The sequence below is a fragment of the Bombus fervidus genome, chromosome 8, assembly GCF_041682495.2.
Source record: "Bombus fervidus isolate BK054 chromosome 8, iyBomFerv1, whole genome shotgun sequence".
Taxonomy (NCBI): Eukaryota; Metazoa; Arthropoda; class Insecta; order Hymenoptera; family Apidae; genus Bombus; species Bombus fervidus.
The window spans coordinates 13,764,183-13,783,215 of record NC_091524.1 but is presented as its reverse complement, the minus strand read 5'-3'; the positions used below and the strand labels follow the sequence as shown (position 1 = coordinate 13,783,215).

At 37.8% G+C, this 19,033-nt stretch overlaps 1 protein-coding gene across 1 annotated transcript; it reads right to left on the bottom strand.

Annotated features, from left to right (window-relative positions):
- Nucleotides 1-2,837: 2,837 nt before the first annotated feature.
- On the bottom strand, nt 2,838-18,861 carry LOC139990389 (cilia- and flagella-associated protein 276). The gene is made up of 4 exons (XM_072009623.1): nt 18,694-18,861; nt 4,208-4,428; nt 3,541-3,681; nt 2,838-3,397 (listed from the first exon to the last, which is right to left on the bottom strand). The coding sequence occupies exons 2-4, from the start codon at nt 4,409-4,411 to the stop codon at nt 3,200-3,202; spliced, it is 543 nt and encodes a 180-aa protein (XP_071865724.1). The 5' UTR covers nt 4,412-4,428; nt 18,694-18,861; the 3' UTR covers nt 2,838-3,199.
- Between the last annotated feature and the right edge of the window lie 172 nt (nt 18,862-19,033).

Here is a 19,033-nt window from a genome sequence, read left to right as displayed (position 1 = left end):
ACGTGTACGAAACGAATGAAACGTCTATTATATAAAACATTGCGCGGAACAGATATAATTTTCCTTTTCTCTTAAGAAATTTCTAATTTTTTGTTTTCAAAACGAATTTCTATATTCATAATCTCTCACACGCGGTATATAGTAAATAAATTTTGAAGAAATTTAATAATAGTTAGTAACCGACGATTCCGAGGATTAAAGTCATCTCTGTATGCCTAAACTAGCTGTACGTAAATAGCAAGCCATTATTTCTTTCCGTGCAGGTGCATATTTCGTTTCTAGAATGCTAAACGTCAAGAAAAATCACTCGCATCATTCGTTTAATACAGCCTATTTCTGGCTGTCCTTTATAACGTCGTTTGCGGCTTTGTCTTGACAGTACGTAGGTGAATAAAGTCGAGGGAGCAAAAATGGGACCGAAAGGAACGATAAAGCTCGACGGGTGGTGGCAGTGTGCACCGCGCTGATAAATATAACGTAACAAGTTCACTGGAATAACAACTTCATCCCGGAGGGATCAATGAGACTTTGCTGCGACTTTTACGCGGAATTTCCTTTCGAGTAAACGTATGCGAGCAGGAATTGGGAAGATAGCAAATCGATCATTGTTTCTGTTACCATTTATTCGTCGAACACGTTCAATAACCACAATGTTTCAAATTTATAATTAATACTCTATAGCTCAAAACTTGCATACGTCCTTGTATTAAAATCTCGTTAAAAATGATTGTAAATCTAATTTTATTTATTCATCGTTGCATATTTGTATTTTATACAAGTGTTTCCTGTTATCGGTTCCAATGTTAGGATAAGTCGGTCGCAAGTTCATCAAGCGCATCTAGACGCGTTTGTTAAAATCTGGAATGGAATTGAAAAGCTACGTTTAACAAAGTGGTAAGAAGTCGTACAAATATTCTGCTTCCGTTGCTATTTTTAAGTCACCTTGTATAAATACAAATATATGAGTTTATTACGAATGAGTCGATTAAATTTTCCAATCGAACTCATCGAATCACTATCAACCAAACCTTTTCTCGATCGTTTCCGAGGTGTTTGTTAAACAGAAAACTACATTGAACGGCGCATAGTCAGTTTACTGCTCTCGTTTAAATTAATTGCGTTCGATGCACCACGGTATGATTTTGCGAATTTGCAACGGCGTACGAATCTTCCATTTCGTTAACGGAGGCTCTGACGAAGGCAACCGTAAAAAGTAAATTAAATAAGAATTAAATACAAATAAAATCGCTCAGCCAAGTAATTGGCTGGTTACCTCGCTCGTTACCCATCACGGCCTGAGATCGCTCCACCCTTATTCTTGCCACTTTCTGTACGCCCCCTAATCGAGAAAGAAAAAGAATCCACGTCGATAGGCATTCGACGTGATGTAATCTACAGGGGGAGTTATTTGATTCGTCGTGGACGAATAATGTTTACTCGAGGGTGTAGGTTACGCTTACTCAATAGGAAAATATTTATGAATACTTACCTTTATACAACTTTACGAATTTCTCTCGTAAAATTTATAAGATTCCTTTTAGAAGTACTTACAAGCGTATTGAATTTCTACCGTTTATACGAATAATATCTATCGTGAAAAATATGTCTTGTAATAAACTTTACGAATTTTTTAGCTTTTATCCTCTTCGTTTCATCCTGCATCTTACATCTTACACGATCTTAACATCGATTAACGCAACGAAACTTTGTGAATTTTCCAACTACCTATAAACTTCCATTTTTATTTTATTTTATTTTCTTTGCGAATCGCTCTACCAATACAACAGAATTTGAACAATTACAAATCGTATTGCTATTGAACCAGCCCGCTCCTTAAATCTGTAGAACTCTCTGCCCCATTCAAGAACCTCACAATTCACCAATTCCAGCCGTCGAAACCCTCGAAAATCTCTCGCCATAGTAGCGAAACAATAATCTCGCGGCCCGTTTCCCTTCGATTCACCTACCAATGTCGTTAAAAAGATAACGGGGTCGAGCTGATGGTGGCAGACCAAATAAAAAAGAAAAAAAGAAGAGAAAACGGGTGCACGAGTCGAGGAGGAGTTTTCGTGACGAGGCGGTCGCCACGACAATCATGGCCGGATTAGGCGTATGTATAAGGACGTAGAGGGTAGTTTCTGCTGGAAGAGGGTGTCAGAGGGGTTGAACGGGTCAAACGCGGGGGCAAGATAGACGCCTGCACGGGGCGAAACATAAATGATATTCCATGAGGAGCATATGCGTGCGGAGATGACTCCACCTCCGCGACGTTATGCGGCGAGGGTGGCTGCCACCCCCCTGGCAGCAGGGTGCTGGTTTATTACAAACAAGGATTACCCGGGTAATGGGACATTCTGTCCCTTCGGTTGGTCGACAGTGAGAACGCACCGTGCACTGACTCACGCTTTCGCTTCTTGTCACAGCGATGTCCAAAGGGGCGAAACCGATGCTGCACGCGACAGATCGCTGCCAAGATTCCAAAGATATCGCATCACGACGCCGTGAGATATCTACCAAACAAATTTGCCAACATCGTTCGGGTCCGATACCATCGACCTCGGGGGTGTCTTAAGTAAGGGGCAGTTATTGCGATAATTTGGGTTAGCTCCGAGACTTTTGGGATATTTTTTGCTCATTCCTTGACACGTTCGTCGTTGATAGAGTCTCCATTACATGTTAATAAATAATTTGTTTATATACTACGTTTCCATAACTGTTGTAAAGTTCCATTTCGGGTTCTAAACGTACGTTACTATTCCTATTAACTATACCGCATCTTTGTTTCCAATACGAATATTATTCCAATTTACTGAAATCACTCATTTTTCTACGTAGAATCTGTAATTTTTATTGCATCGTTACATTTAACAAAACATACATATATAAAATAATTGGCATTGTATAACAATCCAAATATTACGTTGCGTAGCAAATTTTTCTTCGAAATTTCACCATAATTAAGAAGATATATAAAACAGAGTATGAAACGAAGTACTCTACTAATCGCACACGAACCGTATAGATTTATCGACAATATTACGGTAAAATGATACGTATTCATAAACATATAGAAACGATCGACAGTGCCGATGATAATCATAAAATCGTTGATTTAATTTCCTCAAATACGATTGTTAGCACAGATTTGTCTGCCGGGTTTCCACCTCAAACACCGTACAGATCCGTGTTTAAATACTGTTTAAATACTGTAAAAAGTTCCGTCGATTTTGCGACTGTATCCGGGATTAGATTGAACCGAGTGAGGTCCGGAGATATTTAATTTCACGCTACTCGGATGGACTCGTCTCTCTGGCACCGGACCACGATAACATTCTGCTCTTTTCACAAGCAACGAAACGGGATCTTCCGTTACTGGAATATCCGGTGTCTTGGAAACCTTAATTAATCGAAAATAAACACGAACCTCTAAGTTATATTTTTTGATCGAGAAAGATGTCATCGTTAACGATTTGAAAGATTCTTAGCTTCCAGATAAAAGATTTTATAAAAATATAGAATAAATTACAACGAGCGTTTTACCTCGATTTGATTTTTTAAAACACGCCACGTTCTCTTTCCTAAAGTTTCTGGTTGCACTAGGACGTAGCTCTTGGGCACCAACGTATCTTTGCTGTGAATGTATACGGTTGTAAGCGCCAGATCCAGAGCGTCGTTTGGTACCTAACACGTTCGTAAAGTTTAGTCAAAAACGTAATTTTGTAATTTGTAAAACGAAGTTGTAACTATTTCTCTTTACCATGCACGATAACATGAACGTACAAAAGGAAGAAAAATTTGAAGAAATTGTTGCGAATTGTGAAAATAGTTTTGCAATATTTTGCTGTTTCGTGTTTATCGTACAAGAAAAGATTACATAAAGATACAGCTAGAAATAAATTTAATTTCAAAGTGTGTATTAAAATATATTCAGAATATTTAATCATGAATTGATAATAAAAAAAACATATTATAGAAGCTTTTTCAAAAATATATAGCTTGTAAAAATATGGAAATAAATTGCATGGAACTTACGATACATTGGCAAAGTTAATATCTACACGTGTATATAATTAAAACGAGATGAATATTTAGGTATGTGTCACGCAAGCACTGTCATAATAAAAAATACAAAACGAGATTAAATTGTACTAAATGGTGAAATAAAAAAATAATAACGAAGATTTTAGGTTAACGTATGTAGTTTTACCTGTGATCTGAGAAGCCTATTATCTTTCCGTATACTATTTAGCGTATGATGAGCGAAGAGACGTTCGTGCGCTTTTAACTTGGCACTCCAGTCTCTGTCCTTAGGTGAAACTTTATTACCTAGTACAGGTCGTTGTAGCCACACTCCTTCGCGTACTACATCCGGCACAGGATAAGGGTTTCTAATGTAACTCACTTCCGCCATTCTAACACCACCTGTAACTATAAACGTTCCTAAGTTTGTAGTAAAATGCGATACAAGCGTAGCAACGCGATATAAAATAAACGTTTACTTGCTTTATGTTTCGCTACATTATAAAATTAATAAAATTAAAATTTCGTGCGATTAGCGTGAACTATGCTGTAGGACGCGGGGATTGCGGTTACATACATTGAGAAAACGTTTCGTTGGAAATGTGTTCAATAACTTTAGCGTAAAAAGAGATACTAAAATTTCCTAATTCCCAGATTACCGATCATTTGGATTATTACATCTTCAAATTTCCAAATTATTTAATTTTCATATCCTCATTATGAATCGTCATCTCGCGTAGATACAAAAGCAGCAAAATATATATTACAAACATTTACATTTTAGGCGTGTAATAGATGTAAGGGATGAATCCAGCGAATATGAAGGCTCGTTAATATAACGGATGACCGATTGTTTAAATATTTTTGTGGTTACTGCCAGGTACATATACGCGTGCTAAATATTTTCTAATTTCTGTGTACATCTTTAAATTTGCTTTAAACCTCGCCAATACGATAACGATAACCCGATCATGTTGCTAATGAAATTTTCGCGATATATCCTACAACGCTTAACATATTCGTACAAGCGTTCAAATATTTTTGTGAATCGCTGTAATAATTTAATTAAAAATGTCACGTACTTTAAGCGAACGGAACAAAGAATTTAAATAATCACTGTATCGTGCACTGTACAAACAGCTGACTGGTTGAACGTAAACGAAGACAGAAAGGCGGTCATATGAATGGCAGCATTCGGGGAAAATCTCGGTTAAATTTCACAATAAGCTCTTTCACGACTTCTAAACGTGAAAGCGCTTGTAAGCGACTTTAGGGAGCCTTACGAGATGCCCTTGGAAAGCAGCCTGAGCGACTGTAAAGGCGAGAATGAACGAAAAGAGGGAATGAAACGGTCTCGATAAGTGGACACCCCGCGGAGAATGACGGAATGCAGACCGCCTGCATGAATTAAAGCCTTTCGTTTATCAATGAATCGAGATCAGAATCGAAATTCCTCCGAGTAAATGTTTCGAGGGTGGCTGATCTGTTCGGTGGCGGATGCGTTCTGATCTCCCGAAATAGAAAATCGAAACCGGATGTCGATCCTCGAGTCTGATAGGTTGAAAGGAAAGCAGATGAAATAATTCCGAAAATGGTTGAATGTTTTTATCGTTGTTTTAGGATAGGAGAGAGTTTACGTTTGGAAATGAAAATCATTCGTGAGTTAAAATCTAATGAAAATTTTAAAAATTACCTGATGCAGAAGATCGTACATTTCGCGTATTACGATCTAAAGTTTAGCAAAACGCACAAGATACCCATACAATTTTCTATAACAAACGCTCGATTACTCTCGTGAGTCGATGAAGGAAAATTTTACACCGTAAAAACGGATTTACAAAAATACAACAATTATTTGTTAATACGTAAAATTGAATTACCGGCGAACCTGTTGACACCTGCGATCAGCAAGAATCAAAGGAAACTCGTTTCATGACAGAGGAGCGGGCTCGGTTGGCCGCATTTAACGTGTTTTGCTCAGGAGGTGGTCGGCTATGGCCAACGTCGACGTCCGATATTAAACCCACAGTAATTTATGTTAGCACGAGCGTGCATAATGCTGTTTGTATAAAGCGGCACAGTCACGTGTCGGCTCGTGCCGCTACGTATCACTCCTACCTCCCTTAATTCTTGCTGGTACGCAGGCAATGCGCGTGGACGCGTTATGCGATTTTAAATGTTCTCCAACTATGCGCGAAAGATGTGGTACATTGTGTTCAGACGTTCTTTGTGATTTATGGCGTTACTGTAAAATTCGACGACGTTTCTTGCGTACAATAATACCGTATCATTCGTACGATATAGCATTTAATATTACAGCCGTCGACCTATAACGTCTACCTGTACCGAGTCATGAAAATATTTGAGATTTCGTTAGGACTGTAACGAAACACGAATATCGTAATCATTTCTGTTGGTCTTTGAAACCAATCTGAAAATGCGTATAGAATTTACTTGATATTTATTGCCAATGAAGAATTATATTTTAATATGGTACTTGAAAACACAAGTACTTTTTAGAGACAGGATGAATTTGAAGAAGAGGATGGAAAGTGATGATTTTTTGTTTCGATCTAGTTTTAAAGTTTTTCTCAAAAGTTCAAATATCTTTTTGATCCTTAAAACACGAGTAAGATTGGGGCATGAAAATTCTAGGACCACGACGAAGTTAATTGACGTTTCTAGTAGAACACGACCGTGTATTCTATAAATCGTGATTAAGCTTTCGACATCAGTACAACTTCACATATCTTTATGGATTAACTTAAACCAAATATTGTAATAAATTTTGTACCTTTAAATTTTCCATAAATTCGTAAAAATGTAAAGCTCATTCGTCGTGTAAAAAAGAGAACGAAACGAAATTCCCAAGTTGAAACGACAAAATCGAACTTGAAGCATTTTCTTCTTTATTTGGACGTAGGTAGAGAAAAAAATGTTCCGTGTCATCGATGACACGTAGGGTATCATTCGTGGACCTCTTCTTGGATGGGCCAGCTAGGGTACAGAAACCGACACACGTAATCGCGTAATCGCATAATCGCGGCGCGTGCTGAAGTTCGGGTTGCGGGAGCTTTACGTACGTCTACATCGGCGCACGTGCGATGTTCAACGCACTGAATCAACAACGATCGCGAATCACAGACCTATCCGTGAATACGAACGGCAAACCCCTTGCCAACCGTTTTACGAGATAATTGTTCCGACGATCTGATCTCCGGTAACGGCGAGCGACCAGATAACAAGCTACCGTTTAAATGGAAGAAACTTAAATTGTTGAACCTGTGATTCGAAGGGTGACAATGATTATCAGGTTAGTGTTAATCGAGCAGCGGTCAAAAGTCACGTTGCTCTACAAGTCGAAAACACGACTTCGTATGTCGAGAAAAAGCCTCGACAGTGACAAATGTTACTTCGTCGAATTGATCTTGGAATTTAAGATCATTTAGATCGTTATTTTATAATAAATAGACTTGTGGATGTGGATTATTTATTTTTTCAACATCGGTTCGTTCAGATTCGATTGTACCATAAGATTTAAATTAATTTAAACGAGAGACGTTATTAGCTGATGTGGATTGGTTTGGGAAACGATTAAGAATTGGGTATCGAGGAAAAGACCAAGCGAATTTGAAAGAAGCTGAAATAAGTTTTAAAGTCTTCCGTTATATCTACGCGTTATTAATTCCTTTTATCGTTCTTTAGCGTACTTTTCTAATAAATAACTCGATAAATGATACGAACAAACGTCTAAGCAAAAAAACCATATATTCTCAATCCCTCGCTTCATAAACATTATTTCTTTCTCTTCGAGCCAACCTAACGGAACACGTCGGAATAAAAAGTCAGGCGAGCAACAACAATGCGACAGAAGAAAAAGACTCGAAGATTGTTAAAGTCGTCTGTCCTTCGATATCGAAGAGCTAGCAGCGAACATACGGCGGTGGAAAAAAGAAAGAAAAGGGAGAATGGATCCCTTCTAGATAGATAGGTGCGGTCACTGTCAGGAGGGTTGACAAAGGCTGACCAGGGGTAGAAACATTCAAATGGTAATCGGCGCGCGTCTAACATATACCGACCCTCCGACCCCCGTGCTCGCGCTTAAGGGGGTGCGAGCACCCCCTTGGCATACACCCTGCACATTCGCACCAGAATCAAACCAAATATTGGCAATATCATCCACGGCATTGCTCTCTCCGCGACCTGCCTCCTACACTCGCTGGGAAACGATGTCCATTTGAATGCACGATTCCATTACCGACGACGATATATCGGTTCGAGGATATTATGGGATTAGGATTTCAAGCGAAACCTGAAAGAACGCTATGAAACTCGGTCACACACCGAAGGTGCGATGCGTTTCCGCAGTTTAACGATTCTACCGATTGTAAAATATTGGTCCCGTTTTATGTGGCTTTCTGTTATTTAAATGACGCGTTTAGAACGTACGACCGAGCTTGAGATAGTATTTATATAATATCCACGAGAAACGTTTATGGAGTGTATAGAAATTAGGGAGAAATTAGCTGAGAATATCGTCATCTTTAGGAAATAATTTTGTCAAAAATTTATCGAAATAATTTACGATTACTAATGTCAAAGTTAGAAGTTGAAACGAAGTTTCAGAATTTCGTCAAACGCGTACCGACTAAAGATTCATTGTTTAATTTATGTATTAAAATGACAACTTGGATCGAAATAACCTGCTTGAACGAAAAGCTTCTGGCTAGCCACAACAAACGTTGGAAACGTTGCACACGATATTTGAAGGGTGCAAAGAATGTATAGATCTCACGCCATACGACCACAGAAACGAAAGAAATATTGATACAGCTTTGTTCGAAAATGTCCAAACAGCAAAGTACAAGCTACACGCCCCTGGTTTTCGTCCTTTCATGAATTCTAGAGAAAGGAACATTCTACATAGGGTCACTGAATACCAGGTAATGTTGCTTGTGCTGTATCACTCTGCCCTGTAAAGATTCCTCTCGTGAAATAAACACAATATCAAGTCTTGATAGAACGTTGATATTCACAAAATTTTAATCATCGATTATTAAAGTAAAAAAAAAATGTACAAATGTATGTTATTTGTAATAATAAATTTGCAATTGACTTTAGAAAATGAGACAATGTAAAGATAATGTAGAAATTCATATTAATTTTCATTTAAAAATATTCAGCTTCTTTTTTTTTTTTAAACTTTACTTTAAAATATAAAGCTAATATAAAAACGGGGAAAACTTAAAAACAGTTTTTCAGCAAATTCGATTTAATTAAACGTTGCAGCAAACGTATTCAAGGTAAAGTACATTATTACAAGAATTATTTATACGCCATTATATTTATTATACCATTTATATACCAATTAATTCGATTCAAATATATTAAGTTTCGTGTCATTTAATAGTACTTACATACTTTCATATAATTAGAAAAATGTAATGATACGAAAATGAAACGTAGAACCTGATAAACAGACATTTCCTTGAAAATAACGCTTCTTGCATAACTTGTATTATACAAATGTTTCTTGTGGTCGCTGTATATTCATATCAAACAGCATGTACTGCGCGAATACTTTTTTCAATACTTTTCTCAGTCGACTGCACATCGCAAGAAAGAAACACCTTTTATCGTAGGAAAAACTTTCGTAGGAAAATACAGTTTTGGGAAATAATACTCGTGTCTTCATCGAGCCCCCGTGACCCTTCGCGTAGAATAATGTCTTACACCCTGCGTGTCCAATTCGACGAAACCAATGGGGTGGGTAGGACAGCAGTGCGACAGGTGGCCCGTGAAATCAGTGCACGAGTGCGCCGTTCCATCGAGCCTGCCGTTCGATACGGTTCATTAGGAAATTAAGTGTATAATAATTAGAATTGGGGTGCTGATGGGACACGTTAAACGGAACTCTTTTTTCGTTCCACGGCCATCGACACCAGCAGAGAGTAGCTAAACGCGTGGACCACGAATTTCATATGAGTATACTGCGGACGTTTATTGGTCCAGTCAATAGAGCTGTTGGGATGTATTTGATCTGATTTAACGAGGACGTTTTTAGCACAAACCGGTGCCGAATATAGTAGAAAATGAATATTTGCGGTTGCGTCACTTGAAAAGGTTATACGTTCGTGGAAAGTTCGTGGAAATTCGATATAGCAAAGCTGATCGCTTCTTAAAATATCTCCTCTGAAACCGCATCTTTGTAAAAAAAGTTACACATATTTTTTGTTCATTTTGAACACGAATGAACACGATGTGACCTTCGCAAATGAGAACAATAAATAATTACGTGGATGAAGAGTAAGAAGGAAGCGACACAGACGATGAAGAACCACGCGTTCCTTTAAAAAGACCGAGACTAGATAAAGTTTGGTTTTTACGTACTTCGCAAAGAATATACCGTGGCTCTTGGTACAAAAATCATGTCTAGTCTTCCACGGTACATCGAATTAAGAAAAACAAAAAAAAAATCATCTTTCTCAGTGCTACAGTTACCGAGAAAACGAGTGTTAAAAATCGAGCGACAGTTAATGTTACGTTTGTGAAAAATTATGTACCGAAACTACTAGAAGCTCCCTGTCAGAATACACCTTTCAATTTTCCATTTCCTGTGATATTTAACAGCGATTTATGTAAAACAAGCCCGTTAAATCGGATAAAATTCAGCCTAATAGCTCTATGGACTGGACTATACACATTTGTGAGGAATGTAAATGTACGGAGTGCACGTAATATACAGAAATATACAAAATATTCAAATTAATGTACTTATTAAAATATTCCGGAGGGTGGTGCAGATCTCTACATACATATATAATTGTAGGTACTATCGTTAGAAGGATATTATAATTCATATCACTTATCAAGATACCTCTCTCTGTAAGCTGCAAGAACGAAAGAATAAAATTTTATCTATAAAAATATTTAATCTAATTAAATATACCAAGAAATCTAATCTAGTTAAAAATATCGTCAAGGTATTGCCATCAACCGTACAAAATATTAAGAGAGAAAACGAGATGTGCTTAAATAAACGTAAAAAATGTTGAATTAATTGCAAAATTGCTGCTATTGATAACACATAACATATAAATTGAACGAGTTAAGAACTCGAGATCAATTTCACCGAAAAATACACGATATCGTTAATTAATAAGATGTTAGAGTAGAGTTGACTATATCCAACATCCGACACGAAAGGATTAATTAGACAAAATTACAGCTCGTTAATTCCATCCCTCCTCCTAAATCATTGATCAAGGAGAAAAATATCCAGCCAGGCGAAAAATATCAGTGCTCTTTACTTAATCACCAAAGCACGAACTGACGAAAGGCAAACGGAACGAAGCAATCTAGCAACAAAAATGATCTTTCCCCGATTCAATCCCTTCGCACGAAATATTTTCCCGACGAAACGCTGTGCACACACGTGTATGCCCGTGCACGCTATTTGCATACCGATGATCGAGCACTCGAGAGGCGGTTGCACATTTTCGCGCGCGTTGCGCCGAGAGGCACGGCTCTGGTTGGCTGGCAGAGGCGGAGAGTCGTCGGTGTATTTTAGCATTTCACGTTTGTTTCCATTTAAATGGTAATCGAGTTCATAATGTAATTGTATTCACCGCGTAAGCCGGGTCTCACCACAGCGCTTCGGCCCCGCCATTGTTTGCATTGTTCTCCTCGCAGTGCGAACAATCCGCGCGCGCGCGCGCGCGCGCGATCTCGCCCACCGTCGGCCTTTCAGCCTCGCGTTTCGCCGAAATCTAAACCCCTCACGCCCTGCCCGCAGCACCAGAGGTGATATTTTGCTGCGATACAACCAGCCAGTTTATGCGATACTGATGGATATCGGTGTAGAACGCGTCCCGATACCTCCAATCGGACGCACAGCATGGAAAGTCGATGTGTCACGCGTTCGATACCACGAGGACAGCATGGTTCCGCGTTATTTTAACCGAACCTTTTTCTCTCCTCTTTTTTGGATTTAGTTTTCGAGAATATCGGAAATGAATATTTTTAGACGGTCCTCGGTTATGCTTGATACTGTTCTATCTTCTTTGAATTTAGTTTCGAGAAACAATAGAAACGCGATTTTTGCGATTATGGTACATTTTGTTTTATTTTCTTTTGGATTTAATTTCGAAGGAAAATGAAGATTGGATTTTTTTAGAAATTTTTCAACTACCCTTAATTTTTCTCTATCTTCTTTGGATCTATTTGCGAGAAGCAATGGAGATGAAACGTTTTAGAATATTTGGAACTATGATCAACGTTACAACTACCGATCTTTCATCTGTATTTAAACACACAGCAAAATGTAATAATTTGCACGTGTATTATTCCATAGTACGATACTATGCTGGCCGTTTAATTTTTGAAATAAACTTCTCGAAGTAAATGTCTACTAATATATACCGCGTATATATTATCATATTATCATGAGGTACCGGTCATACGTGTCAATATCAATGAATATGCTACCAGGTCACCGAACACATACGTTAAATTCAACCGCGCTACTTCTTCCTACATTTGCTACTAATCCATCAATATCAAAGCTAGATCCCAAGATTCCAGCCATCGGTACACTTGACGCGTTTGCCATTACTCGGCATATTTTAACGAAATTCGCCAGTAAATGTAAACCTGCGTATGCACGAGGCCCGCGTAAATCATAATGGATGGCCGTGGGTCGACGTTCGTTCCGTAACAAAAATTTTTACCCGAAAACGCATTGTTATACAGCTCACGGAAGAGTCGCAGAATTCGTAGAGGTGAAGCATAGAGAAAACGAGAGAAAGAGAGAGAAAAAATAGAGAGAGAGAAAGAGAGGAAAAGAGAGAAAGAGAGAGAAAGAGCTATCACAGGCTTGAAACGAGCTATGCGAAGGGGGTTGGCCGCGTTATTGTAACACAGGGGATGCTGGCTGTGTGTACGTGTTAGCGGAGTTGGTTGCCTTTCTCTCATACATATTCATCAAACGCTAATTAATCATCGCCAGGCACACCCACTGCGAGCCACCCTCTTGGCAGCAGGCGAAGCCTGGTGAAAAAAAAAAAAAAAAAATACGATATCCGCAACGCAGACACCTCTATATATTACGGGCCGCATCCAGATGTCGAAACCGGCGAGATTTTTAAATGGAATTGACAACATCGGAAACGATCGCGGTGAATAACAAAAATTTATCGTTGCCTGAAATTGCGCCTGTCTGGATTACCGGGAAAATTACGAAGCCTAGATCACCGGAGACGAAATTTTCGAGCTTTCGAGGCACAAGTTCACCAGCTTTTGTTCGACGTCGCAAGAAATTAGCATACGATTAATTACAGGTTTGAATTTAAGCATCTTTCGTACGAGATGTTCAACGTATTAAGAAATTTCGTAAAATTAACGCAATATTGTATCGTGAACATTACGATTTCTTCGATTAAAATCGTAAATTTAGTTTTCTATACTTTTATTACAAATATGAAATTAACACGAATCCCGTGATCCTCGATAGGTAGTGTTCCCTATATTAAAATACATTTATACTCTGTTTAATCGCGCTTAAGAAAATTCTCAACGTAAAATAAATAATATAATACAACAAACTATATCTCGTACGAATTATGAAACGGTGAAATGCGAAACGCTGATGATTTTCAGTATCTTTGTTCGATAGATTCTGAATTTAGATCTTCGCAAAAAAGAAAAAAAATGTTTAATAAGAAAAATATTCAACGAAGAAAATACTCACAAAGGAATATTACATGAAAGAATAATAAACAGAAAGTTCGTCTGAAACAACTGATTTCTTGCCTCCTAAAGCACAAAGATCACAGAACTTCTGCTCCCAATCAAGTACTAATTCCATCAGGAATCAGTTTCCCAATAAATGCATCTTTCACGCTATTGACTTTATCCTGCCTCTTAAATGCACGGTATATAGCAAGTTGCTGCTTGTACAGAGGCAGTCGCGCACGGACAATCAATCTAAATTGTAATTTCGTAATCCCATTAAGCAGGAGGCCACCTTCGTACGCACTTGCTCCGGGTTCGGCTTTCACGCGGACGGGACGCGTATAATTAGGTATCGTTTATTTTACACCGAGGCACAGCAGCTAGGGTGACACTTCCAGCGTATAATATATACGCTGTGGGGTTCTAAGCGAGCATAGACGGTGGCCACGATGGTAGTCGCTCATAGAACGCTCCGTTGCTAATGCGATGCGATCATCGCCATCCACCTCTATCGCCCATTGATATTATACGAAGCGGCCAATCTCCCTTCTTCTCAACCACCGTAGGTATTCTCTAACTTCAGTTTCCCTTCTTTTCGTGAATTAATTTCGCGTTCTTTCTTCTTCCGAAATTTTCTTTCGATTGAGCTTTCTGCAAGCTACGCTTACTGACTAACATTTAACGAGTATGGTACGTTCGACGCGTCGGTAGTTCTAAATAAACGTACGTAATGATTAAAAGAGACAGAGTTCCAATTTGTTGTTTTTCCGGTTTTGAGGTATTTTGAAGCAGTGAGCTATTTTTCTCAAGGTCGACTTATTCGCTATGTCGTTGGAATTATCTGTTGTCGCGTTTAGTGGTGACATTTAATTTCGATAGAATGCAGCATGCCCGGCGTAGAGTAATTTTCTGATTCTATTATTGTATCGTGTAGTACGCATTATTATTTCATATCGCAGATTAAAAATGTGATAGAGTAAAACAGAAAATGGCACCTGTAATTGCTAGAGTTATTTTATTCGGAAATATCTCTGTCTCTATAGCGATCTATGACTAATGTTTCTCGTGATTAAACTTTAGAAAATATCGAAATTCAAGCAGTGATTTGAAACGGAGAGTTATTTTTCTCAAAGTCGACTTATTCGCTATATCGTTGGAATTATCTGTTATCGCGTTTAATGGTGACGTTTAATTTCAATAGAATGCAGCATGCCCGGCGTAGAGTAATTTTCTGATTCTATTATTGTATCGTGTAGTACGCATTATTATTTCATATCGCAGATTAAAAATGTGATAGAGTAAAACAGAAAATGGCACCTGTAATTGCTAGAGTTATTTTATTCGGAAATATCTCTGTCTCTATAGCGATCTATAACTAATGTTTCTCGTGATTAAACTTTAGAAAATATCGAAATTCAAGCAGTGATTTGAAACAGAGAGTTATTTTTCTCAAAGTCGACTTATTCGCTATATCGTTGGAATTATCTGTTGTCGCGTTTAGTGGTGACGTTTAATTTCGATAGAATGCAGCATGCCCGGCGTAGAGTAATTTTCTGATTCTATTATTGTATCGTGTAGTACGTATTATTATTTCATATCCCAGATTAAAAATGTGATAGAGTAAAACAGAAAATGGCACCTGTAGTTGCTAGAGTTATTTTATTCAGAAATATCTCTGTCTCTATAGCGATCTATGATTAATGTTTCTCGCGATTAAACTTTAGAAAATATCGAAATTCAAGCAGTGATTTGAAACGGAGAGTTATTTTTCTCAAAGTCGATTTATTCGCTATATCGTTGGAATTATCTGTTGTCGCGTTTAATGGTGACGTTTAATTTCGATAGAATGCAGCATGCCCGGCGTAGAGTAATTTTCTGATTCTATTATTGTATCGTGTAGTACGCATTATTATTTCATATCGCAGATTAAAAATGTGATAGAGTAAAACAGAAAATGGCACCTGTAATTGCTAGAGTTATTTTATTCGGAAATATCTCTGTCTCTATAGCGATCTATAACTAATGTTTCTCGTGATTAAACTTTAGAAAATATCGAAATTCAAGCAGTGATTTGAAACAGAGAGTTATTTTTCTCAAAGTCGACTTATTCGCTATATCGTTGGAATTATCTGTTGTCGCGTTTAGTGGTGACGTTTAATTTCGATAGAATGCAGCATGCCCGGCGTAGAGTAATTTTCTGATTCTATTATTGTATCGTGTAGTACGTATTATTATTTCATATCCCAGATTAAAAATGTGATAGAGTAAAACAGAAAATGGCACCTGTAGTTGCTAGAGTTATTTTATTCAGAAATATCTCTGTCTCTATAGCGATCTATGATTAATGTTTCTCGTGATTAAACTTTAGAAAATATCGAAATTCAAGCAGTGATTTGAAACGGAGAGTTATTTTTCTCAAAGTCGATTTATTCGCTATATCGTTGGAATTATCTGTTGTCGCGTTTAATGGTGACGTTTAATTTCGATAGAATGCAGCATGCCCGGCGTAGAGTAATTTTCTGATTCTATTATTGTATCGTGTAGTACGCATTATTATTTCATATCGCAGATTAAAAATGTGATAGAGTAAAACAGAAAATGGCACCTGTAATTGCTAGAGTTATTTTATTCAGAAATATCTCTGTCTCTATAGCGATCTATGATTAATGTTTCTCGTAATTAAACTTTAGGAAATATTGAAATTCAAGCAGTGATTTGTTTAATTCTCTTATTAACACTATAAGGAAGCATATTTTTACACATTACGCGTATTCCGTGCAAGTTTGCGCCTTAGAATCTCCTCTAAGTGCACAAACATCCGTAGTCTGCTAATCGAGTTTCGTTGAAACCTTCACTTTAACAAGACTCTACGTTCGTCGTTATCGATGAACAACACCGCGTAATTGCGATGTCTCGCGTTAAAAGGAACGTTAGATCGCGGGAAAATCGCACGCATGTTTTGACTGCCGGCATCAAATCGCGACAATGGCAGATTCCGTGCTGACAAATGAGCGTCCCGCCACGGGACGCGATCCACGCACGAGACATATGGCCCTATAAAAAAAAAAAGCGGCAGAGATACAAGAGATGGCCTGCAGTAACCATCCAGTCGATCCGATATTAATGGAGACCAAACACCGCACATTCTGTGTCGCCGCTGTCCCCGTTGTGTGTACACATTGGTGCGCCATTATGTCCCTGTTATAATGTGTACACACACCCCCTTTTGATACAATAGAATGATCTATGATCGTGCCAAACATGGATCGCCAAGTCAATTTTTCGCCCTTCTGCTATCTTTTCTTTCTTTTTTTTTTTCTATTCGTGTACCAGCTCGTTCCGAGCTTTTCTTACTCCTATTTAGGAAAAAATTGATTCTTTTTTCATTTTTCTTTCATCGTTGTTACGTTAGTTTGTTGTAAAAAAAAAAAGAATTTTCGACTTTTCAATTAAATAGCTTGCTTCTTGTTCGAGGAGCATTTCAATCGTTATTTGTGGTACAATGTTTAAAAAAATTATAGATATCGGAATAATATATAATAGTGTATATTACCGTGATTTTCTCGAAAAAAAAAAAAATTACTCAACTCGGAAAACAAATAAAGAAATTCCTTAAAATTGCAGGACACAACTACTAATTAGAGAATCGCGTCAAATCGATGAAAAATATCGAGCAGCCACTAGAAACTGTTTAGTCGATAGAATTTTTACCACCCATACGTCCTACATTCTAGATATTATATCAATAACTTTTATTTCGCTAGTCAAAAATATCAGGTGGTTCTTCAAAGACCATAAACGTTCTAATCTTACATAGATCACAGCACGTTCTAATCTGACTTAGATTACACCACGCCCATGAGAAATCTCTTCCATAGAAACTTAATATTAATCAAACACTCGAGGCAGAAAATGAATATTCCTTCTCGGATCTTTTTAATGATTACGACACGCTTAAATTAGCCGAAATCGAGTCGACGGAACGATTTACGCTTCACGGTCGGAATCGAGTAATTCCGGCTTTCCTGAGCGTGCAAACAATAAAATTGGATTTAGCGACCCTCGTGGCACGTACGTGGCGTGCGACTCGAAGGGTGAGTTTTCGGAAGGTGGACAAGCACGCCGGTTCCGGGGGGCTGTTGCGAGATCAAAGACGCCCTCCGGCCAATTCCGTAGTTTCCACGTGACATATTAGTTAGAAATTGACGGTGACAGCCTCCAGCAACGACGTGCCTGGCAAACTTTGATCATTTCACCTGTGGGACTTGTTTCGTGAATATTATTATCGCGATAGGCTCGTATTCGCAACACGTCATTACATTGCCACGTTCCACGGTAATACGGGAAGAACAAGATATCGTCTTATTGTTATTGACACGACGATCGTGTTTCCAAAGATGGCTACAATTTGTCCGTTTGCCCTGTTACGACGCGCAACGCGAAAATTCTACGATAGATCGCTGATATCTTTAATAAATCAGTATCGGCGAATTCCTTTCCCTGTTATTTCAGTTCGAACTTTTATCGACGAAGAAGCTAATCGTTTGACAGCACTCGTGAACGAGTTTTGAGAAAATTGTTCCGTAAAATCATTTCTATCCACCATTTCTTATTATCTTGCTTTTGTCTCGTTGTAACTAATAATTATAATTGTTACGCATATGTATATTTATCAGTTTCGAATGTGTAAATATGTTGTTAAGTTGTACTTCAATTGCAATCGTGGTTCGTTCGCCTTGGTTCAATAGGTTAAATGAAAAATTAAGTGGATAGGTAGAGTACATATAGCAATACGTTATAATTGTGCAACTACGTTGATGAAGTTTGTTCTAGTATTCCTTGTACTACACGACATCACTTTATGTACTTTGTAAATTATAGAAGAAACAGTAAAAAAAGATGTACTAAAATGTCACGGTGAATTATATGATTGATACATACCTTTTACGAAGGAAGAGTATTCCACTTGGTAAAATGCACAGTAAAGAATGATGAACAGCTAGTCGAATCTGCTTAGCAACTGACTATTAAGTCAGTAGCAGTATTTGATATAAACTTGTAAGAAGTGAAATTAAGTCAATAGCGTTCCATGGAAACAGTATTACTGAACTTGTTACTAAGAATTAACATATTTTAAACGATCAGCGACATCTATGATAAAAAGAATATATTAAATTAATACTTACAGCAAGTAAATGAGATATTCTTAAATAAAGTTATTTCTTAATGTTATAGAATATCATATTGAAGACAATCCTAGACAGAGGGAAAATTATAATCT